This window comes from Cariama cristata, unplaced genomic scaffold (assembly GCF_000690535.1).
Source record: "Cariama cristata isolate BGI_N322 unplaced genomic scaffold, ASM69053v1 scaffold20425, whole genome shotgun sequence".
NCBI lineage: Eukaryota > Metazoa > Chordata > Aves > Cariamiformes > Cariamidae > Cariama > Cariama cristata.
Window position 1 is genome coordinate 1 of NW_009618478.1, and position 23,854 is coordinate 23,854.

The 23,854-nt window shown below is 44.3% G+C and overlaps 1 protein-coding gene across 1 annotated transcript in view; it reads right to left on the bottom strand.

Annotated features, from left to right (window-relative positions):
• Positions 1 to 23,854, bottom strand: part of FGFRL1 (fibroblast growth factor receptor-like 1) — an 89,474-nt gene continuing 65,620 nt past the window's right edge. Inside the window, exons 3-6 of the mRNA XM_009700886.1 lie at positions 13,342 to 13,422; positions 7,664 to 7,948; positions 3,437 to 3,790; positions 1 to 523 (exon numbers count right to left, since the gene is read on the bottom strand). Coding sequence (XP_009699188.1) covers positions 114 to 523; positions 3,437 to 3,790; positions 7,664 to 7,948; positions 13,342 to 13,422 — 1,130 coding nt within the window. The 3' untranslated portion in view covers positions 1 to 113. The remainder of the gene's footprint in view (positions 524 to 3,436; positions 3,791 to 7,663; positions 7,949 to 13,341; positions 13,423 to 23,854) is intronic.

Here is a 23,854-nt window from a genome sequence, read left to right on the forward strand (position 1 = left end):
TAATCTTTTCTGTCTGCTTTGCCTATTGCTGGCAGTGTGAGCTGACTTGGAGCAGTCTCTTCTGAGGTACCACGAGGAAAAGCCCAAACGAGCTACTGTACACGGCCGTTCTCTTAGCACTGGTACTGAATGTGCTGGTGCTGATGGACTTTGCCTTCTACGTGTGAGTGGGTGTGGGTGTGGATGTCCGTGTAAATCTTTGGGTACATTTTGGATGCCATGGCTGGGGCGAGGGCAGACCCTTGGGACAGTAAATGCTGCTGCTGGGCGACATATTCCTCATAGTTTATGGAGGAGATGCAGTCTTTGTCGGGGACCTGGGAGACGCAAATCCTGTCCCGGGGCTGCGGCCGGTGCACAGGGGCAGCAGCTGGAGGGGAGCAGGGTTTCTTCTTGGTCTGGCAAAGCCACAAGAGGATCGTCCCAAAGATGAAGACAGCTCCAGCAGGGATGCCGATGATCACGGGCCAGGGCAGGCTGCTGGCTGAGGAAGGGGGCACAGGTGCACTCGGAGGCTTGGGATCTGGACATTACAGCAGGAGAGAGACAGAAAGAGTTAATTAAATGCAGGCAAAGAAGATTCAAAACAGATGTCACACTTGGGCTGGCTTTTGTACAGGCTGTCTGGCAACCCTGCCAGACCAAGTAACAAGGGAGAAATCAAGCCAACACATGATGTTTGGTAACTACTTTGCTTTTCAGTGCTCCTGGAAGGACAAGCAACTCATTTTCTCTGGTTTAGGGGTCGGGAGGGGAGTCTTTGGGGGATTTTATAACTTTTTTATCTAAGCTTTAATGGATGTACTAGAGCCAGCCTGAGAGAGTTTCCTAACACCCTCACTCTGCGATGGAGTGGGCTTCGCTGCCCAGATTGGCAGACACAACACAGGACGTGTCAGGAATACCTCCATGTCAGCAGCCCAGGAGGCACAATCAGGTTGCGCAGAGCTACAGCACATTGCCCACTCGCCTCTGCCAGGTGTGGCTGGTTGTGTCTGCGTGGGCTTTAGACACTCTTCAGTATCCCTGTCTAGAGACACTGGAGCTACTGAGCAATGCTCCATCATGGCAGGCAGCATGACTGTGGTGTTTTGGAGGTGCTGTGTTGAGTTTCTTGTGTGGCTGGGAGGAAGGCTGAAGGATGGGAAAAACATAGGTGAGCTGGTGTCCCCTCCTTGGTGTCCAAGCCACAGAGAACTGAAAGCTCACATGGTATTAAAGCATGCATCCAGCTCCCTATGCCAAATGACTTCTATCTCCACCAGTCTCTTTGGAGCTGCCATTGACTTCCCAGGGGCAGCAAATTCAGCTACCAGAGGAGACAAGATGCTTCAGACAGCATCTTTCACACCTACCTCCCCTTTCCCCTCTCTGCTGTTGGCAGCCTGTACATCCCTGGGTACCTACTCCAATTTCTCAGCCTGATCTCTTGATTTATAGACCCAAAAGGAATTCTGGAGTAGGATCCTAGCTATCAAAAACCCCATCTAGATAGTTACCAGTTGGGACTTCCAAAGCTCTGAAAAATACCTAGCCACAGAATTCAGCTTGCCGGGAGACACTCAAGAAACTTGAGAAACAATATATCATATTCAAACATACATCACTTAACTTTCAATCCAAACTTCTTTAAGATACTAATGTCTTTTTCTCTCCTTGACAAATAATCCTACAGCTAGTTTGAAATATTAAATATAAACCATGCGGTCTCTTTGAAGTCAGAAGGACCTATACTGTTGACCTCAATAGACAAAACTTTGATTCACCAACACTGGAAATTATAGAATAATTTAGGCTGGAAGGGAAGTCTGGACGTCATTTGGTCCAGCCCCCTGCTCAAAGCAAGGCAAGATCGGAGAACTGACCCATCAGCTGACCATGAAAACAACAGTCTTCATGTTGGTTGGCAGAAATCCTCTGCTAGACTGAAATGGAAGTGTTTTCATATTCATCCATGCTGCTCTTCAGAGCTGTCTATGTCAAATCTGGTAGATTTACAAGCAAAATGGTGTTTTTCTAACTCATGGCCTTGTAACCACATCTTTGCCTCTGAGGGCAAGCTGGGTTCTCCTTCTCCATCATTGCCAATAACAACAGGTCTGCAGGCTCTGGTTCTGGTATGAGGCCTCATTATAGTCCCATTTAAAACAATGGAAAGTCTCTCACTGATTTCAGTGGGAGCTGGATCAGACTCTCACAGTTCAGAAATTCTCTAGAGGCTTTGAGTTATATGCCACCCACTCAGCCTTTTCCTCGGGATTGACAGACTTTCTAGTCGGAGTTTAGTCCTAAAGCTAAGTGATGCAGGAAAAGACGCCAAGAGCATTCTCTTATTTGGCAACCCACTGTCAGTATCTAAATGCAAGCTAGTGACTCTCAATGGCTGCTGAGACACAGAGCATTGGCAATCAGTGGGCAGAAGCCATGCTGCCTTAGTTACAGGAGTCATGAGCATTTTCCCCCACAGAAAACCAGTCTTAACAGCCTTGGAGAGTTAATGATCTCTGTCTCTCACTGGTGTCTTGACTGGACATTAGACCTGACAGCTAATGTGTTCTGATATCGGTTCCATCTCCTTCACTCTCTTAGCTGTGTTGGTCTTGTGGTGGTGAAGGGAAGAAAAAGTAGTAAGATTGATTTTTATCATAAAATTGGTGGATCTGAAGCTAGATTCACACAGCAAGATGAGGCAGAAAGAAATGCTCTTTTCAATAAAATATATTTATCAGGGCAGAACTGCACAGTCAGGAGGTAAAGGAGTAAATGACAAAGCGAGGATGATGTGCCTCAAACATACTCAATACAGCCTCAGTTGCACGTGGCCACCAGCTCTGAGCCTGGGGAGAGAAGGAAGCAGCTGCAAGTTTGGTACAAGGGTCCCCAGGGGATCATTGGGTAAGAATTTAACTAATCAATCATTCTCCTTCATGCTCATTCTTTTCCTTTCCTTGTGACTGGGACAGTTTTTCTTCTTGTCTTATTTTATGGGCCTGTATCGTTGTTTCCTTTTACCAGTAAAAACAATATAAATAAGAGCAAGAGAAAGGAGAAATGTAAGGGAATGGGGCTGCAAACTGTGCTGCTATTCTGTTCCCTTCTCACGTCCTGCACTCTATCACTGAAGTGATGCAACTGCAGTAGCCTTTCCCAGCTCCTCTTCCATACAGGAGCAGATCATTCATTTTATTTCACCTTGCTGGAATCATTATTCCCCATGAAGGGAAAAAAAGGAAACATCATCAAGAGGATTTCAGCAGGGACTGATTTAAATCAGGGTTGATTTTGTCCCTCATTCATTCTTATCAGAACTGGGCTAGCCTAAATCAGCACAGCATCACAGAGGGCCATGGAGCCCAATGGGCATCAGTATTTGTATTAAAAATTATCATGATGCAGACTATTGGTTCATCTGGGGGAAAAAAAAGACATAACTCACCTGGCAGGACCGTGAGAAAAGCGCTGCGAAAGCTGTAGCCCATGGTGTTTGCCCCTAGGCAAATGTACATTCCTGCATCCTCTTCCTTGGCTCGAGTAATCATCAGTTTGTTCAGATAGGAACCATCAGGACGGGACCAGACCTCCCCCGTGGGCAGCACAACAAACTTCTGTCCCCCAACGTCGATGGTTGAGTTGTACTTGCTTTCCGTGCCGTACTCCACCCTTTTCAGCCACTGGATGACGGGTTTGACATCGCTGCGGACTTTGCACTGGAAAGACGTGGTCCCACCGTAGTCTACCGTTGTGTTGACGGGATGCGTCCCTGTCAGGATGGGCTTGGACCTCGTCCGCTCTGCACAAAAACACAGGGAGCTCCATGGAAAAAGGTGCCTGCCAATCTCAATCACAATTAACTTGTGATCGCAGAAACATGGGAAAAGGGCATAGGAAGGACGCAAAGTAATTGTCTAGTCCAACTCCTTGCACCAAGGCAGGCTGAGGTTCTGCAGACCTCCCCTGATATAAATTTGCCCAGCCTTTGCCAAAGCCTCTAATGGTAGATGCTCTCCAGTCTCTCCAGACAACTCCCCCATTGTTTAAGGCTTAGCAAGGCTTTTCTCATGCTCAACGTGAATCTTCTTGTATCTAACAAGGAAGTTACTTACCGTATCTACATCAGACCAGGAGAAAAGTTTGCTCTCCCTCTTAGTCCTTACACTTTGGAAGATTTTTTTCAGCCCTCTCTTCTGTGCACTGAACAACCCTCCTAACTGCTAAGCAAACAGGGTCCTAAGAATCTCCTATAGAAGCTGTTTCTGTCTTTGCTGTGTTTCTGCTCTCTCAGGCCACACAAGAAGTATTTATATTTGGGTACCCAGTTTGTGGTGATATTACTTGACACCACACAAGTCAGATCTGGCCTTTCTGCTCCTTGGCAAGTACTGTAAATCCAGTCTGGACTGCTGAATTTTCCAATTCCCTTGCTGTACTCTGCAGCTATGAGATGACAAAAGGAGCCATCCTTCCTTGTACTCCCACTTATCCCCATGTCTCAGGGACCATATTGCAGAATATTGGGATCTTAATGATGTACCTTGACCTACAGGGTCAGAGGCTGCAGTGATCTTTCTTGAGTCTTGACCAGAGGAAGATAAATGACCTGATACTCGCCAAAAAGGCCAAAACTCATTTCAGGATTAAATTTGGGCAATAGTACAGGTATGAACACAAATTAAGTGGACTATTTCACTGTAAATGTTCACTTGATATTGACCCTGATGATGTCTTACCAATGTTTACATATATCTGAAGGGAGGGTGTAAAGAAGATGAAGTCAGGCTCTTTTCAGTGGTGCCCAGTGACAGGACCAGTGGCAATTGGTACAAACTGGAACACAGGAGAGTTCCTCTGAACATCAGGAAGCACTTTTTTACTGTGAGAGTGACTGAGCACTGGCATAGGTTGCCCAGAGAGATTGTGTCATCTCCATCCTTGAAGATATTCAAAAGCTGTCTGGACATGGTCCTGGGCAACTGGCTCTAGGTGACCCTACTTGAGCAGATGGGGATGGACCACTTGACCTCCACCCAACCGCAACCACCCTGTGATTCTGTGATGCTGTGTCTTTTACCACCATGTCTGGTCGGGTGCAATTTACAGGTGAACATGACAGAATCTTACATGTTCTCAGACACAACCTCATTTTTTTACATTTTACATATCTATTGAAAGTCCACACTAGAATCGCCGTGGCTACCCACAGTTTGGGCACAGTGAGGGGTGGGGTAAGACATGTTCCTTCTCCTTTCGGTCTTCCCAAGTGTTCCCAAAGGACAGACAAAATTGGTTGGGAAAAAGTCCCTTCTTTCATGGACTAATGGCAGGCTGTGGATATTGTATCATCTTTTGTCTGGGAGTCCTTCAGGAGATATCTGTCATCTCTCTTGCTGGGCCTGGTAGATGTCCATAGGGACCAAATGCTAATGGAAGCCATCCCATGCCATGTCATCCACTCCTGGGGGAGTTGAGACCACAGGTGCTATCGGTGAGGAAGATCTTCACTTCATCCTCACCCCTCTGCTTTTATTCTTTCTTTCTTCAGTCTATTTGTCCCCACACTCATTATGGAACAAATTTTTTGTGGACAAAGAGTTCAGAAGGCTTTTGCTTTTCTAGCCAATAACAAAATCTTTCCTTTCTCACAGAATTTTTTGCCTCAGGTCTCAGCTGATGAAGGAAACAAGATGGTAGGAAAGGAAATCAAACACGAGAGGTTCACAAGACCATCCTTTCCAGCATGATCGTAAGCTTTAGGTTGTGTCAACACCACATAAAGTCAAAGGAAAAATATATCCCTCATTCTGAGGAATGTTTAGATTTTTTTTAGTGCTAGCATCAGAGAAATCAGTCACAGTTTCCAGACAAGGAGGTACTGCAAACCTCTACCCTAGGCACAGAGAGAAGTTATGGTATCACAGTGGGTGGTAACTGCTGGCAATCATCAACTGCTTTCGACGGCAAACACTGTTGGACTGAGCATGTAACAAAACAGCTCTCACCAGCACTGGCTTTGGGGTGAGAGGAAGGAACAATGGACCCTCTCTCAAAAACTCAGGATACTTTCAATAATGAGGGCTCTAAAGATGTGCTTGGGAAACAAAAATACCACAGTGGTCTCTATAGGCTTGGCCTTGGGAGTGTGAGTGGGAATCACAGCTGGGGAGGCTGAGACTCAGATAAGCAGGACTTAGGAGTGCAGGGTCGGGGGGGGGAAATAAGGAGGAAATTGAATAAAACCTGTAATGCTCCTCAGAAAGATGTTAAAAATAGAAAGATGTCTGAAAACTGCTTAATGCCCTTATCTCCTTGACTCTGGTTGCAGCTTTGGTTACTGTTTTCACTCCTAGCCAGCAAAAGCTAATGAAAACAAAGGTTACATACATCTTTAAGTTGATAAAAACCAAGATAAACACGGACACAGAAAGGGGTTTGTTCCTGGTGCTGTCTGGTTTTGATGAAGTGAAAATGCCACAGCTGCCATTAGGATGGGGCTTGATTCATTTCCCTGTCTCTGCTCCTGGTTTTAGTGTAAACACATGTTTTTACTGTCTCCACACAGCTGCATCTTTATCAATCCCAGATGTCCAGCAGGTTTGTGCCTTCAGAGCCCAACAGAACTCCCCACATGTGCTTTTAATTCCTGTGATTCTAGAGAAAGGGCTTATCAGAGAACAGATCTTTACCTTTAAGAACAATCTTTCACACTGGGATAAACTTTCTCATGCTGAAATGTATGCACAGACAGACAAACAACATGCTTTCCATGTGGCTGGAAATAGCCCTCCATGCTCCTCCTCCTCATTAATGAAGGCTATTCAGTCTTCCCTCCACTCAGCTCATCTTCTCCACTTTCTTGAGTTGGCTGCTCTGTAATCATTTCCATGACAACTTATGATGATGTCATAGACAAAGCACAATGATTTAAGAATAAGAGCTCTTCTCTGGTAGATTTCAGTAGGATTTGAGCATAATTATCTTCAGTAATAATAGAGGAAACAGGAGATTAGGGAGCAAGAATCAGAATAGCTAGATAGTAAGAAGAGCAATTTACTCTACCCACCACAATGCCAGATAATCCCCCACAGCTCATCTTTTAAGGGTTTAATCTTTAAAGCTATGTAGGCATCTAAAGATACAGACAGGACCCTAGTGGGATTTTCTTGGTTTTGTTAGTATCTCATTTGTACCCACCTGAACCTTCAGATGGCCAAATGTTTTTTAAAATCTGGCCCTAAAGCCTTGTCTGGCTAATCAACTTAGTCATAAGATTTCTGTTAATTCCCTTGGGAGACTTCTCTAATGAAGTGGGCCTCCTATTACAGCTATCCAGACTAAATTTTCAATTGGATGGTTTCACCCTATTACCACTTTGATAATCTGAGCCATCCTAAATATTTCCACTCCCCATCTATGGTACATGAAAGGGCTTTCTCACTTAGTTCTCAGTCTGTCCTTGAATTGAATCTGTCGGAAGTGTAAGACTGAACTGGGCAATGATGAACTTTTACCATGCAGGTGCCCTTAGAGATGACTCTACCTCATTTCAACTACTAAATTGTATTGTCCAGCTATTGGCACTGTACATTCGCCATCACACTCTCTTCACTCAGCCAGCCCTCTTCTCAAAGCTCCCTCCCTGCTTTTCCACCCCAGAGGCTGCACTTACGGATTACTTCAACTTTGTATGTTGCATTGATTTCTCCAACTTTGTTAAACACTCGGCAGGTGTATTTCCCACTATCCTCTGGCTTCAGGTTCTTCAGGTTCAGCGTCCACTTCTTCTTCTTGTTCTCCCCAATCTCTTGGGGCGTGAGGGGTTTATTATCCTTCAGCCATGTGATGTCAGGCCGTGGGTTTCCACTGGCCACACATTTCAGGCGGATGGAGCTGCCAACAGGACGGGCGATCACTCTCCGTCTCATCTTGGCAGGCTGTGTGAACCTGGGCCGGGCTGCAAAAGGCATGAAAAATTGATTGTGGTGAGCAAAGGGCATGCAAAGAAGGATACTGCTGTTAAGTGTTATGGCCAAATTTGCTTGAGAGGCACCCGGCAGCCTCATACATAACAGTGTATCACTCTTTCTCATACCAGCTCAGACCGATTTCCTTAGAAAGGAGACATCACCCAGCCTGATGCATTTGAATGTCTATTGGACTGCTATGGCCACCATATTAGCCTTCTGCATAGCACAACCCTGGAATTTTTCTCAGTGTCCGTAAGGCAACTGCATCAGGCCATCCCACAAAATAATACCAAAATCACGCTATTATAGTTGAAGGCAAAATGCGGCCCCATAATCACATTATAATTGTTACCATACTCCAAGCCACAAATGCAAGTCCTTAGCCAAGACCAAAGGAAAAACCTGATTCCTGTCAGGCTGACCATTTTCTCAATCTTTTCCTGGTCACTTGAAGCTTCATTTTCTGAAGATGTTTTGCCCCTTAGTTCTCACTGGCTCTAATGGGACTTAAGAAGAGTCAACATCTTTTCAATATGTAGGAAAGTCTAAGAGGTGTGTCAGGCTGTTATGCATTGATCTGAACTTAAATGTATGTAATTCATTCAACATTAATTTATGAAGCATTCATGTTGAAAGGTGCAAAGAAGCAAACAAACAAATGGAAAGACCCCAAAAAAACCCTTGAATTTGTTACTAGAAGATACCCCATGCCAGTCCATCCCAAAAATGGAGAAGCTGAAGCAATAGCTGCTAGTGGACAGAATCATGGGTTAAGAGCGTCACCCTGTCTTAGCAAGGAAATCACCAGTATTTCTAACGGCAGTGACAAGAACACTAGAGAAATGCAAGATCCCCACCTGGTGAAATCTGAAACTTATACTCTTGACTGAACCTAACTTTGATTCAGATTATGTCAGAATTCCAGAGGGAAAAGAGGTGGCACCTTTACAACCTAGTAGCTTTACTGACATTGCAGGGAGTTTTCCTGTGAAGTCATGAATTGGTCTGACTAATCAACAGAAAGAAAGAGACCTTTGCAAAAACTTTTAAGACAGTTGAAACTATAGAAAATGATCTGTTGCAAGGCAAGAGCTTGTTTAATAGTATCCTGTAATGAAGAATTCAAAAGAAATTACAAATTTCTCACAGTTACTTTAATGATGCAATACCAGTCCAAGGGCACTTCTAACTGTCGTCTCCTGCTGAGATTAACACCACTTCTGACTCCCAATTCGCACTCTCCCCATACATCCAAAATATTTCTGCCAAATTCACCTGTCTTCTTTTTCTATTTTGGCAAAGCCAGTTTCCCCTCTGAGTCCATTCAGCATGTCCACAATAGGTTTCTCCCCTGCTTTTGAATCCTATTTCTTGCTTACCATGATCTTACTCTTTAGCCCCAAAGGGCAGTCATCCTGCATTTTTGCACTCCTCTGGTAATTTTTCCCTGATCCTTTTCTTGAGAAATAAGAGAAATAGGTAATGAGTGGCCTGCTTCGGGGCACAGGGGGTTGAATTATGCCCATCAGCCATTGGCCTTCACCAACGGCAACTGGAAAGCCACAACCTCGGTAGTATGTAACACACCAAAGCAAGGTGAGAATGTTGTGCTTCAGGTGTTGGGGAAGTTAGCTACGGGACGGCACGGTGGGACTCTACTAGAAAGTCAGCCCTACTGCCAGGGCTGACGGCCAGAAGCTCTGGGACGTGCATTATAGTAGAGCTTTGCTGGATGGAGGAGGCTGGTCTGCAGCTTCCTCTCTCCAAGCATTGGGGGATGGCAGCCATTACCCTCTGAGGTCTGTGAACATACCCCTTAGTCCGCACCCCGCTGCAGCCTTGCCCAACATCCCTCTGTCTTGGAAGGAGACAACTTTTGGCATACCCCTCTCTTCAGAGTCCTCTTCTGTAGGGGAAACCATCTGTTTCCGCAGCCTTCCCTTGCCTTCCTTGGCTGTCATCTTGGGTCCCAGCCATTTCATGTTATTTCAAACTCTTGCTCAGAAATGCTTTACTCTCTATACAGAGGCTTTCATGTGTAACCGAATGAACCGGAGCTACTCGGGCACCGAAAGTCCTTGCCATGACAGCTGAGCAGCAAGTGTGACATACTAACCCATTCCAGGTCATGGTGCGTAAATTGCTGGGTATTCCCTTGGGGGTCTGCTGCAAGAGGAGGGCCTCTCCCAGCAAAAACAATCACCCTCCCAGAGAGACAATTAACCCTGTCAGAGCTGCACGTTGTGAGCAATGACATGACGAAGTTTAAGACTAAGCCAAGGCAGATGTGCTGATAATGGAAATTGAGTAATTATCTGCAAGGTGCATGGAGAGGTTAAGAACCAGCCATGAAATTGGTTTGAACAGTTATCCTCTACTATGGCAGAAATTTACTCTGAGACCAGGAACTGCAGGTCCAGGTAGGAGCAGATCCTTGCTGGATGAGATTCCTGAGCTGGGACTAACATACCAAAGACCAGGTTGGAGACAGGACAGTCACACTGCCCATGTAGAGTGAAGTGTCAAGTAAGTGACTCTAAGCTCTCACCTTCCCTTAACTCTTCCCTGCTTTCACAGCAATATTTCAGAAAGACTTGGTGGTGCCCCTGCTCAGTAAGGGCACTGCAAGACAGAAACTGTCTTTCCTCCCCAAAAAGTAGGCCTATGACATTTCTGGTTTTCCCTCCACTGTGACACCCATGAATCTGTCTGGAGTTTTGCATTCACTCCTTGTACATTGTTGCCCAGATACATATCAAACTACAGGTAAAGCTAAACTTCTTTGGCTCTTTCTGTCTGTCTTTCTTCTTCTGTTTAAAGAGGGTTAAGTGACTATGTGGTCTCAAAAGCTACTCCAGGCTGTGTGCAATATGCTGAAATCAGATCCCATTTACACAGTCCTGAATGTTTCCTTGACAAAAGCCTGAATTGGACAAGTTTAGAAAAGCCAGTTAACAAAAAAGGAGAAAGAGAGGGACACAGACACATAAGGGAGAAAAAGGGATCCAGCAAGCACAAAGGAGAAAGAGAGAGAAGCAGCAATGTGAGAGAGAGGCAGAAAAAGTCTCTTTTGAGTCAGTGCTAGTAAATGTCTGTCCCAAATCTGTACCATTTAGAGAAGCTTTGCTTGTTGGAGTGCCAGCAAAGGCCATTACAAAGTGCCTCTGTGTTATTTATACTTCACATGCTTGTTCTCCTCCACATCACTTGGCATTTGCCTCATAAACATGAACCGCACATTTGTACAGTACAAATTATGCCATACACAAGAGCAAGGGAAAACACAAGTGGATGGGGACAAAGAGACAGTGTTGTGTATGGGTTCCTTGCTGAAATGCTGTTTACCATGAAGATTTTTTCAAGCTAATGAAAATTAAATGAAAGAGAAGGCTGTCGGCACAAAGACCTGGGAAGGAATTCAGCAATCTCCTCTCCCTGTGGGACACCTTGAGGTGCATGGATTAGTCCCAGAGGCTCCTGTCAGACATTGCTCGTACAAAGTGAGGTGGTTAGATAAAACATGTAGTCTGCTGTGATCTGCCACAGTTACCTCCACATAGTATGATCAGTACCACTTCAAGCTTTCATGACACTTACACAAAAAAGTGTCATGATATGGCTAAATATTGAAATACCTTCAAATCTTTTGGCTAGGAGCTCAGTCAGCTGTGGGAAGATGTGGATGGGGGTATCTGTCTTTTCCCACATGATTTCCCTGCTCTTGATGGGGACAGGACCTTTCCCAGCAATACCACTCCATGATGGTAGCTGGAAGGCAAAGTGGAGGGTTTTTTTACCATGCTTCTCCTCTCCCACTTCTCTAGGGCCCAGGATTCTGCAAACACAAACTGATCCTTCACCCATTATCCTCCAGAGACCTGCAGACATGCACTGACCCTCCCTGCATGCCAGCTCACACCAGCAATCAGCTGGTGAACACTGCTGGATGGAAAGGCCTTGAGTGTGTGTGTGGCCTGCCCCAGCTATTTCCCTGCTTGGGAAGAGGAGAGAGGGAAAGGGAAAAAGCAGGACAAAGAAGGACTGGGTCAGAGCCAGCACAGAGTAAGACACAATCTGATATGAGATTGTCAATGCCTAATAATCTTAGTAGTGCTTACATCTTTTTTCATAATATTATCGTTATATTGATCCATATTCCACCAGCTCTACCAGGAGCACATCTGCCATGGCATTCGATGTCTGCTCCTATGTCCACCAGGGTAATGAAGAGTGGAGAGACAGCAGCTTTTCTTGCTAGCTGATGAATCCCTTCTGAAGGACTCCTGACCTGTAGTTTATCTAAGCCACCCTTTCTCTAGCTCTAAAATGTTGTGATCCTTTTCCAGAATGATTGGAGCTTACCTTCCTCTCCCAGAGCAGACTCAGTCTCAGATGAATCTGTATTTTAAAGCTATTATAGCACTGCCTCCTCCAGATGTGGTCTGGACTACACCACAGCACACCACATCCCTTGTTTGTCAGCTTCTGAAGAAAACTGGCCTCAGCTCAAGTGGTGAGGACTCATACGGTGAAAGCTTGACAGGTTCCACGCCTACCATTGCCATGAGGTTACTCCCTGGCCATGAATGTGGTACAAAGCCACTTCTGTTTTATAAAATTAAAAGAAGGGATGTACTGCAAGAGCAAAAGGGAAATGCTGTGCTTCATCCCTTGAGGTCATAAACTCACATCGCACTCCTGTCAGTAATGGCCAAAAGCTGTTTGGCATCAGCCTGACAGCTTATTGTCCTTCAAGGAGTGCTTGGACCAACCTTCAGACCTGCAAGTCTTGTGGTGATTCAGAACCTGTTCCAAGTGAGATTTTAGCAGTTCCCCAAAGCTCTGCAACAGCATCAAAATCCTATACTTGAACAGTCCGGGGCTTAGAGAAATTCATGCAGGTGTCTAAAAGAGAAAGTAATTTTAAAAAATACTCAATTTCAGCCTAATGCTAATTCTCCTGAAGTGAAGTAAGACCTCCCATTTGCCCTCAGTGGGAGCAGTGTTATATTGGCACTGAAGGCTTTTGGAAATATTGCTGTAAAAGTCAATATGCCTTTTATAGAGAGTCTATGAAAACTATAATAGCTGCACATGCAAAAGTAAGTCACTGCCCAGAAAAACAAATGCAAGGGAGAACCATGCTGGGGTATATGGCAGGGGGCCCTAGGGCAGACCTCGGGCTGCATTTCACAGAAGGACCCTTGGAGGGGATCCATTCACACTGACATGTTCAGCTGATGTTCTGTTTATCATTTGACCATCTGTACGGAGAACTCACTCCTTTCCTTTCCTTTCCTTCAGCAACTGAGAAATGTGCCACGTGGACAGCATCGAACCAAGAACTAAGGAAAACCAAAAAACATATACTGCTCCTTACCCCATTGCTTCCCAGAGAGATCTTCGTATTCTCCATTGGAGCCTTCAGGTACCTGGCTATCCTTTCCTGAACTGGCATCATCTGCAAAGGAAAGGAAAGGGAAGATGTTAAGAAGGTCTCCTGCAGCACAGCAGTATGATAACAAGAGTTTGCATTTCCTCCTGGAGGCTCCACGCAGCTGAAATGCACTCAACATACATTTGGTTTCCACATCCTGGCACTTACAGCCTGGCCAGTTTAATGAACAATTCAGTTTGCTCCTTTATGAGTCTTTCAACAGGCTACCAAAGCAATAGGAGATTAATCAATGCTTCCATTAATAGCTGACAAAAACCTCTTTGTTTATGTTTACAAGTTGCCGTTCCCTAGGAGGAGCTGATCCGTTGTACCTTCTATGCAAATAATGGTATAAGTAAAAATTATAGATAATTAAACCTAGGAGGTAGGGGAAGACTTATCTGATCAGTCACACAGACCACAAGCAGTGAAATTAGGCCACTAATTCACCTTTTAACTTCCATATTTGCCTTGTAACTTCCATACAAAATTGGGAAAGCAAGCAGGTCTGGGGTCAAATGAGCCCTCAAGGGATGCTGAATGCAAAGCTACGGCTTGAGAAAGCAATACTGAATGGAAAAGCTGTTTGTGGTTTGGTTTTGCTTTTTTTTAATTAAGACCACCCTTCCACCTGTATTGACAACACACCACTTTGTCCCTTATCACTCTAGCCATCTATACCACTACCACAGAGCAGCATCAAGGTCTCAACTCTGTGCCCTGTGCTGCTAGGAGAAATAGAAATCAGCACAAGATGAAAGCCTCACCTCTCCAACAGCCCCCCCCTCAAATTGCCACTGTGATACGATCACCTGCAAGGCCTCCACGAGGGCTGAGGGAGAATGAGAATGCCCTGAGCCTCCTTCTGCAATCCTGGTGATGCTGGTGGCCTCATATCTCTGCAGTGCCCAGATGTGAAGTTTTTTCCTCCTCCAGTAACAGCCCAACATCTACTGCACAAGTGTTCAGCTCAGAGCATCCTCTTATAGCAATGCATCACACCAGGAGGGGGGGCCACCTGAGGGACTTTGGGCATCTATAGGTGACAGCGCAGCAAAATACAGCTCTTCCAAGGCTACTTCTGACCTCTGCAGTTGGCACAGCCCAATACGGCAGCTAGATTTGAGGTGAAGATCTTGATCAAGAGCTACTCAGCTCCTAGCTAAAGTGCACTGAAGTGTGTGAAGTTTGATTTTTCAGAGACAGATCAGGCAAAGGCTGGGAAAAAGTCCACCTCAATAAGGAACTGCTCTGCAATGGTGTAAAAAAAAAAGTCAAGAGAAGTGGAAACACGTGATCTAAGGAATGAATCCCTCCAAATGCCCAACTCCTAAAACCCATAAGCAAAAGGTCTCACGAGCAAAAGAGAGGAAATTTCTTTCTATAATCTCTGCAGCAAAGAAAAACTTATCTCAGTTTAGACATGAGCATGCCCCCCTGAAAATGTACAAATAATAGAACTGCTCCTTACAGGTGTTTTAGAAGTTAGGATGTGCTTAAATAAGTGTTTACTGTGTAAACTTGTGCGCAGTCTCTGTGCGAGAAGAATGCATGTTTAACCCCATCCTCACCCCAGTTTCTGCTGTTTTGGAAAATTATCCCTTCTCTCAGCATGGAGTATTTGATGCCAACACATGCTCCGCTCTCGTTTGTTGCTGTCCCTTAAACAGAAAGGCCACAATGCCATATGGATTTGTCCCCCCTCGCCCTCGACAAATTTTTCTCTTCTCCTTATGGTTCCTTCGGCACAGTTTCCCCTGGAGGTATGTACAGCTGTCACTTCGAGGGGAAAAGAAAACTTTCAGGGCAGCAGCACGCCGTGCTCTTACTTCAGCAGCTCACTCCAGCTGACTGCCCCTTCCCACCTCCCTCGCACCCTCCGTCCATCACTGGAAATCCAGAGGCTTTCCCCGGTGCTCCAGCCAGCTCTAAGCCCAAACTACAGGGATGCAGTGTGGAACACAGTCATCCTTAGAAAACATCAACTCTCATGCCGTGCCATGAAGGCAAATGTACCATCCAGGCTCCACCGAGGCTGGCCCGTAGCCTGGGTTACGGAGGAAGCGAGTAACTTGTGTGCTGCATTTTGCAAATATATTTTTACAACCTTGGCAGACCGAATGCAGGGAATACAAATATACCCATTATATATGACGGCTTGCATATGACAGATTGTCTCCTTTCAGTCAAAATATTGAATTGATTATATTCTGGTACTTGTAGAATTTTTCACATAAATATCAGTAGTGCTGTGAATGAAATCTTGGATGCTCTCTGACGCAGAACTTAGTAAATCCCTCAGCACAATTAGAAAAATGTATTGGGTAACGGAGAAGAAAGAAAAACTATGGTCAGAGATGTAGGATTCCTGCCCATTGTTAACTGCCGGATATCTTAAAAGTGGTTAAGACATTTAAGTGGCGATGTTCTGTCAATTGTATCTTAATTCTACTCAGCTTGATGTACAAAGAGCAGTATATCCTGCCTTGCCTCCTGCCTCATGTTACAGTATGTCAGCCCATGTGCGCTCCTCCTGCCTACACACAAGGACTGAGTGGCGTTCTCAACACCTCTTGACATGCTGCCAAGCTTTTGATGTAAGTAAAATTGCTCTGAACCTCTTTGATCCTTTGAAGATGCTTCTTCGGATGTTATCCTACCAAATCACAAACCTGCGCAGTAACTTACCGAACCCAGAAAAAAATCATTTTGGGAGAAGAGATCAGGATAACTAATGCCACCATGCTGAGACTATGAAATAGATAATTTGGCAGAGGAGCAAGACTGAAATAAATAACCGCATGCACTTAGGCATGTTGGTTTGGATCCACTGGAACTTGTTTCACGTTTTTTAGGACTGCGGTAACGTTAATAACACATAGCAGAAGTCTAGAGAGGGGGGAAATGTCATAAACATGGAAACTCGTATAGAGTAAAAGTACTCCTTCGCATCCCCGGAGCAGCAGGCTGGGTGAGGGATGTTACAGTGGTCTCCCTTCCAGCTGCAATGCAGTGAATTGGGCTCCTACCTTCAGCGTGACTGCATCTGAACGAACTCACACTTGAGAACCATAGGAAAAAAGCTGATTCATGAAATCTAGAAACTGGATGAAACATATTTTGGGAAGATTCCCCGAAGCCCATGAATCTCCGGTCAAACGTAAAAGTGTGAGTGAGGCAACGGAATAGCCAGTGATAAAACGATGAAGCGTTAACCTGGGATGTGGGTGACCCAGTGCCAAGTCCCTCTGCTGCTGCATTCAGAGAAGGATTTGAACCTCTTCTCTTGCACCTTGGATGAGTGTCTTAGGCTCTGAACTGTGGTCTCAGAGAGCCAAAAAAGAACTTATTATTATATAAAGTGGAACAGCACTGGGAGAGGCAGCTCCCTCGGGAACATCCTTAGGATGTGTAGTTCAGTTGTCACCAAGATTTGACTTCCATCTGCCCTATCCAAAGTTAGTACTGCGGCTGCATAGAAAGCATCTGTCTCTCCCTGTTTTGAAGAACTTTCTTATTTATTTTAATTTTAATATCAAGTGGTTTCCTAGGGTAGGGAAACACTTTTGCAGTTTGTTCTAGAGCCTGTGCTAGCAAGGATGGATGTCTCTCTGTACCACAAACACTTTTTGGTCAGCCTGCTCCCTCCTAGGGAGGTACCTATGACACTGAAAGCAAAGCCAAATCTGCTGACAGTTCAGAGGCATCTGGTTCAGCCCAAACCTGCAATTTGAAGCAAGCTCTGAAAGCTCAGGTTAATACTGCCAGATCTGAAGACCTGCTGTTTGCATTTCACGCCAAGCTTTACAAATGCAACTGTCCTGGCAATATTCTTACTAGACAGAGAGTGGACCTGAAAAAGCAAGTCACATTCAGATATGTATGACCAGCATATAAAACGATGAGTTAGTAGCAGAAATCACATGAGTCTCAGCTATATTCAAAAATGACCTAATAAGCTGATTGCTTAGTCATCCTCTTGTCACCTCCCACAGAGGCAGGCAGGTCAGGGTAAAAGTACATATAAAAAAATCAGCCTGCAGCCAAAGGGCAGCAGAGACCAGCTATGCAGCATTGCCAGCTTTGCTGCCAGCAGATTACCGCAAGAGGCAGTGCTAAGAAGGATGAGCTGCTGAAGTTTCCTACAAGCTCCCTTTTCTGTGACCTATATTGGAAGGTCATCCTGTACTGGACTTCTTGGACAGTATCACAGCCTTAGGAGAGCAGCCAGTTGGAAGACGAAGTGGAAAACCTGCCTTGAAAAATAATCACTGACTAATTCTATGTCACGAGTATCTGAGGCTAAGAAAACATATACATGATTTAGGTGTCCTCACTGTACAATTTGGTTCCATGGTGATACAAAGCATGCTGGCTGGTTGAGAAACCTGAATTGGAAGGCTCTGATATCATATCAGGTGATAGACTTGGAGACATGGGACAAACTCGTGTAGCTCCTTCCCTTCCAAATACCACGCCTAGCCATACAAGACGGGGTCAGGATGGATTCAGAGGCACCAGCCTGTTGTTCAGGATCGTCATCCTGGTGGCATGATCCTCAGCTGCTCTCCAGTCATTGCCTCTCTCTTGCTTCAGGATCTCTTTCCAAGTTGGTTTCTAGGTCTAAGATGCCATAGGTCTGAGATGCTGGCGCTGTGCTGAGGAAGAGTGTGGTGGGGCTGAAAGGGGCAGTCACAGGCTTGTTTTTGCATGAGACTTGGCACATCTGAGTGTATGAAGCCCTGATTATCAGTACTGACATGGGCCAAATTGTCCTTTCTCTACACATATTGCCTGCCATGGGTCTTTTTGGTCTATTCCCTGTCCTAAACCAGGCTGGATTTCTGCAGAAAAGGGATTTTCTGTATGTAACTCCATCAATTGACAAAGCACTTTGGGGATCCTATGGGACAAAGAGTGCCACATAAGTGGGGTATAGTTACTGTTTATTACCATGGCAGAATTGTTCCATTCCCTCTTAAAAGTTAAAACAAATGGAAATTTCTGCATAACGGTCCGGCTCTGAGAGAAACTGATGGGAAATATTCAGACTGTTACCAAGCGAGGAACAAATTTTATTTACCCACAGACTCTCCATGAAGGCTTCGTGTTTTATCTGAATGGATATGACAGGTTTTCAGGCCAATACTATGTGCTGAGCATCCATCCCCAAGTCAAAACAACAGCCCAATTTTGGAAGCAAAAATTTAGCTGTAATATTTCTCTATGATTCACAAAGTTGCTTTAATTTGTTATAATGCAAGGACCATCCCTGCTCTGACTTGATGGGACCAGCTTTGGAGTCTTTGATGTCAGAGGCCTTGAAAGCCCCATTTCACAGATGAGCCAGCTTTGCATAAATAAACAAAGTGACCTCTGAACTGGAGCTTGAGACCTGAGCACACTTCAAAGCACTGAGGGAGGTGATGGGGGGGCAACGGGGAATGAAGCGATCAGCATGCATCATTAAGGCAGCCCCCGCTCAATGCTGCTGCTGAACAAGGGGTGTAAATAAAAGGAGGGAGGCAAGCGAGGAGGGAGTGAAATGAGGGGGAAAGTGATGTAATCCAGTCAGGCTTGAACAATTATAATGAGGCCTTCTCCCATGGATGAATGAAAGAGATCTCTCAACTCTAACTTTAAGAGCTGACTCTTGCGTTTACCCAGACGCATCATATTTGCACATCATATTTGCGCCCCAATGTCCTTCGCTGCTGCAGATGTCTAGTGAGTGACAAAACACAAGTTGCTTGTGGGAGATGGGTCTTGGGCCTTTCTAGGAGTTAAATCAGAATTTGTTCTGTTGAGCTTAGCCAGTAAAACTGAGGGATGGGAACACACCATAAACTGAGACCAGGAAGTGACTGGACTTATTTTTCAGTAATCCTGATGGTGCAGTAGATAGAAGATAAGCAACACACATAAAAGTAAGTATAATCTGAAAAAGCAGATCTCTGCAGTTTATCTCAGATAAATTCAGGATTTCCTGTAATACTTGCTGGAATTTAAGAGGAAACACAAGGGAAAGATCGTTCTGTACCTTGGTTTAGGGAGTCTGGTTCATCTGACGTCCAGATCAATGATCCACAAGGTATATATGTAGGCAGACTGTAACAACTTCATCCCTGGGTTTGAGGGGATTAAGGCACTTGCTTTCCCCAGATCTCCTTAATGCAGATTAACACTCCAGGTTTCACTAGAATTTCAGCTGGTATTAGCCCCCAATGGTCAAGGAAACACATCCCAACCTACTGGTTAGCACATGATTTCCATCTGAAAGCTACCACTGCCAGCTGCCAGGATTTTATTGCTTGTCTTGTGATATTTGGGGTGTTTCTGAAGGACCTTGACCCTGGCAAGTGACTACTTGAGAATCTCATTTTTTAATTACTATTAACAATTCTTAACATCTGTGATCGTAAAGAAGAACTCTACACAAATATCCTAAAAGCTTGGAGAAGAAAGAACAAAACACTCCTTTTTGAGATCTTGTGATTCTTCAGCCTGTTTCCTGGTTTTGCAAGATCTGAATTATGACTTCAGGACCCTTGGGACTGGTGATCCATAGATGAACCCCAAGGTTGATTTGAAATATTGAAAAAGATTAAGATGCAAAGTCTGCACCTTGACTAATTCTGAATTTCCTCCCATCATTAGCAAGCATCCTCTCTGAATCCTCCTTTCTGCCAGAGGCAGACAGGACAAAACTCCAATGAACTCATCCCACTAACACAAATCTGTTTTAAAGCTTAGATATGATTTTCAATGTTTTTCATAGTTCCTCCATCAACCCTTCATCTCATGCTCACCATTCCTTAACCTACCTATTACATTAACAGTGTTGCCTACTGTATTAACTGTGCCAATACTACGAAAAGACGGGAGATGTGTTTAGAATTTATTTGGAAGGGTGCAGTGAAAGCAAAAGGATCAGAAACATTTGGAGGGAAGAAAAAAGATCTAATGGAGGAAACCCCTCTCCTTGGGCCCAGCCAAACAAAATCCCTCAAGATGAAAAAGAAGAAACCCACTCAGAGGAGTGTGTAGCCAAGGAACACTCTACTTTTCTCAAAAAAACCCCAAAACACCAAAACCAACACAAACGAAAAGGTTACTGACAGAGAACTTGCCTCTGTAACAGGCACTGAAGACTTGACTGCCTACTGCCTCCGACTCCAGTTGGGCCAAAAATAACCAGGGGTAGTGATACTGGAATTTACTGAAAATAAAAATAAAAAAATGTTTGTGTTGGTAGCTTTTTTGGTATTTTCAGCCCTAACTATTTTCATGAGAATTTCCATGCAAAAAATTTTCATGGATATCGCTTCAGACCCAGCACTGGGAATCTCTCTGTAAGCAGAATGCTTTGCAAAAGAAACCTTTGCAGCCCACCTGCCTCCTGAAACAGTGGAGAGGCTCCACAGTATACAGATCAAAAGCCCTGATTGAGGGGTGAAGAAACAAGACTTCCACCTCTAGCTAGATCAGTAACTCATGTTTTTAAGCTATGATGATGTACAGGCCCATCCTAGTACCTGTAAGTAACAAAGCTCTTAACTGGTGGTTATTGCTGCATCCCACATCTCAACACAGAGGTGAACGTATATCAGAAGCGACTGCTTTAAGACCAAAGAAGACTTAGCTCTCTTCCACAGAATGAAAGAAGGAGGGACTACGGGGTAGCGCAGACATAAGAGAGGCAGTTTATTTTACAGACTGGTACCAATCTAGCTCTAACAGCACAGGCAAACCAGTCATACTTCTCTGGACAGTTTTAGCAGTCCACAAAGAATCTAGCACTGCTGTGCATAAGCTGCTACCAGCACCTGAGAAACTCTTTTATCACCAATTCCTTCTTAGTACTACAGTCTCTGCTGGGAGTCCAACACGGACATATCCCTGCTCTGTACTCTTGCAGACCACTAGAGAATGCTGTGGTTTATTTGATTAAAAAACTTCAGTATGGAAAGGGAACACATATTTCCTTAGAGAGGTAAATGTGTAAGGTGGAGAGACAGAACTTCAGAAAAGTGGGGTATTTTAGGCATATAAAGGGATGAATACACAAATAATGAGACAGAAAATGAGAGTATTCAAATTGAACATATGTCAAAGCTTCCCAAGAGGAGCATCTGTTAGAATATGGAATAGTCACCCAGAAGAGTAAGAAGTTGTATTTCCCTCAGTCTTTGGAACATGTAAAGTTATAATGATCTAACTATGGCTGAGCTAGAGACTTGACAAATCCATTTGCTGAAGTTGGCTCATCTAGTTCCCAAAGAGAGCTTTAGTAACTCCTTCACTGTTACTGTGAATATGGTATGATCAACAAGAATGAAAAAGCACAACAGAAAAGGATGTTCATGAAAAAGGAGTCCTTGAAGACCATAAAAAATTGTCTGTTGGCTATATCTGTACAGAGGAACTTTGGAGCTCTTCTGAGCTCCTGCATGGAGATCTTCTGAGTCCATGCAGGATGAGACCTGTGCATACCATGTTCATCTCTCTCTCCTCCCCTTCTTAGTCCCCATGACTCTGTACCTGGTTCAGATCTGCACCTACTTTATAATTCTTTCACCCCCTCCTTCCCCAACCACTTTCCATAAAGCTGTGGAGGGAGAAGCCTTCCTGAAGCTTTGGTTCTTCCCTTGCTCCTTGTGGTCTGTCACTACCCACAGAGCTCACAAACTCATCTGAGACACATTCTCAGTCATGGCACATCTGCACATTGAGATGCTCCATCTCCTGCCGTAACCACACAAAGAACCACAAGGAGAAACGGCTGGAGCTTTTCACTGAATCACTGCAATTCCCTGGCCTACCATTATAACAATTACATTACAAAGGCAATCACAAGCCCTCTGCCATGCCAACTCCTCCAGACACCAGGACCTCCTGCCTGCCTTCAAGTCTCCATTCCACAGGGGGCAAGAAAACAATTCTTCCTTCTTTGTTGTTGTTGAGGTTACTTTTTTTTTTATCCACATGCTCCAGCACACACAGACAGCAGTCCCGAGAGCTCTACACCACAGGCACCATCTGTGGTTATATTCTTGATCAACTGCTGGAGAGGATGAAAGGGAGAAGAAATCAGAGAACAAGATGAGTGGTTAGGCTTTTGCCTTGTCACCAGCTCTTTCTGAGCATGAAATAGTAGCACCAAAAGGACAGCAATTACCAATCAGCCATTCCAGACCTTGAAAAAATTGATAATATTTCCCAGTATTTTTTAATTGTTACTTGCTCCATGATAGTATCAAGGATTTCTTAGAGACAGGTTCCCAGGATATTAGACATTGTCCACATACAGCACAGAAGACAGACCTTGTTTAAAGGGTTTACTGACTGGGTAGTGCAGGCATGGAGTGGATGTCACACGTATTAAGGCTTCTCTGGAAACATATTTTTTAGCATCCACCCATTTTGGCCTGCTGGGGGAATGATGGGGGTCTTGTACTTTTATAACAAAGCTTCATTTATAACACCAATCAGCCTATCTGAATTTATAACAATTTTATTGCCTTTATTATTTATAGTAATAAATAATTAGTTACTTACAGTAAGTTTATAAACATTGGGAAGAATTATGTGATTTTAATTGTTGTCTGACAAATAAAGATGTTGAAACAGTCCTCACTTTAGAAATCTAACTCTAAGTCCCAAGTTAGGAGCAAGAACAAAAAGAAGGTCAGGTTGACATCTAGTTCTCTTCCCTGACCGTAAAGGGATGACGGAGAGGGCCTCAGCCATGTACAGTGAGTGCCAAAAGCGAGGTGGTATGAATGCTCCACCCAAGAACATAGGCCAAAATTCCATCTTCAACAATCCGAAATTGCTTAGGGTTGGGGGAGGGAGGCATGCCACTGAAAGGACTAATGCAAGGTTAATGATAAGAAGAAGATTACAGCAGAGCCGAGGATAAACTGATAAGACCTGGCTCGCAGTCTTCTATTTTAACCACTACACAGCTGCTGTTCACCACATAAAGTTATACCTCTATCACTCTGGTTCCTAGTAACGATGATCGATGTTTATTATTTCCTTCACTGAGATGTGTAGGAACATCATTGATACATGTTCTGTCTCCCTGAATGTCCACGTCATCAAAATAGCCAGCACAAAGAAATTTCCAGAGGGGTTGGAAGGAAAGAGAGGTCATATATGTCAGTGACTAAGTACAGGACTTATTTTTGGATGGCATTTATAACCAAACAAAAATAATCAATAGTACAATCTTGTCCCTTCCAAACACTGAGTTAATTTCTTAGTGTGGAATTAGCCAATCCATCGTCATGAACTGGGACTTGCAATACTGGATTTTACAGACAGGAATGTGGATCCAGGTGTTTCTTCAACACCAGTATGAAAATTATTGAAACATTCTTTATGGGTTTACATATTTCATAGTCTTCTGGTAGAAAAGTAAAAATATCTCCTATGGAAGAAAATGAAACAT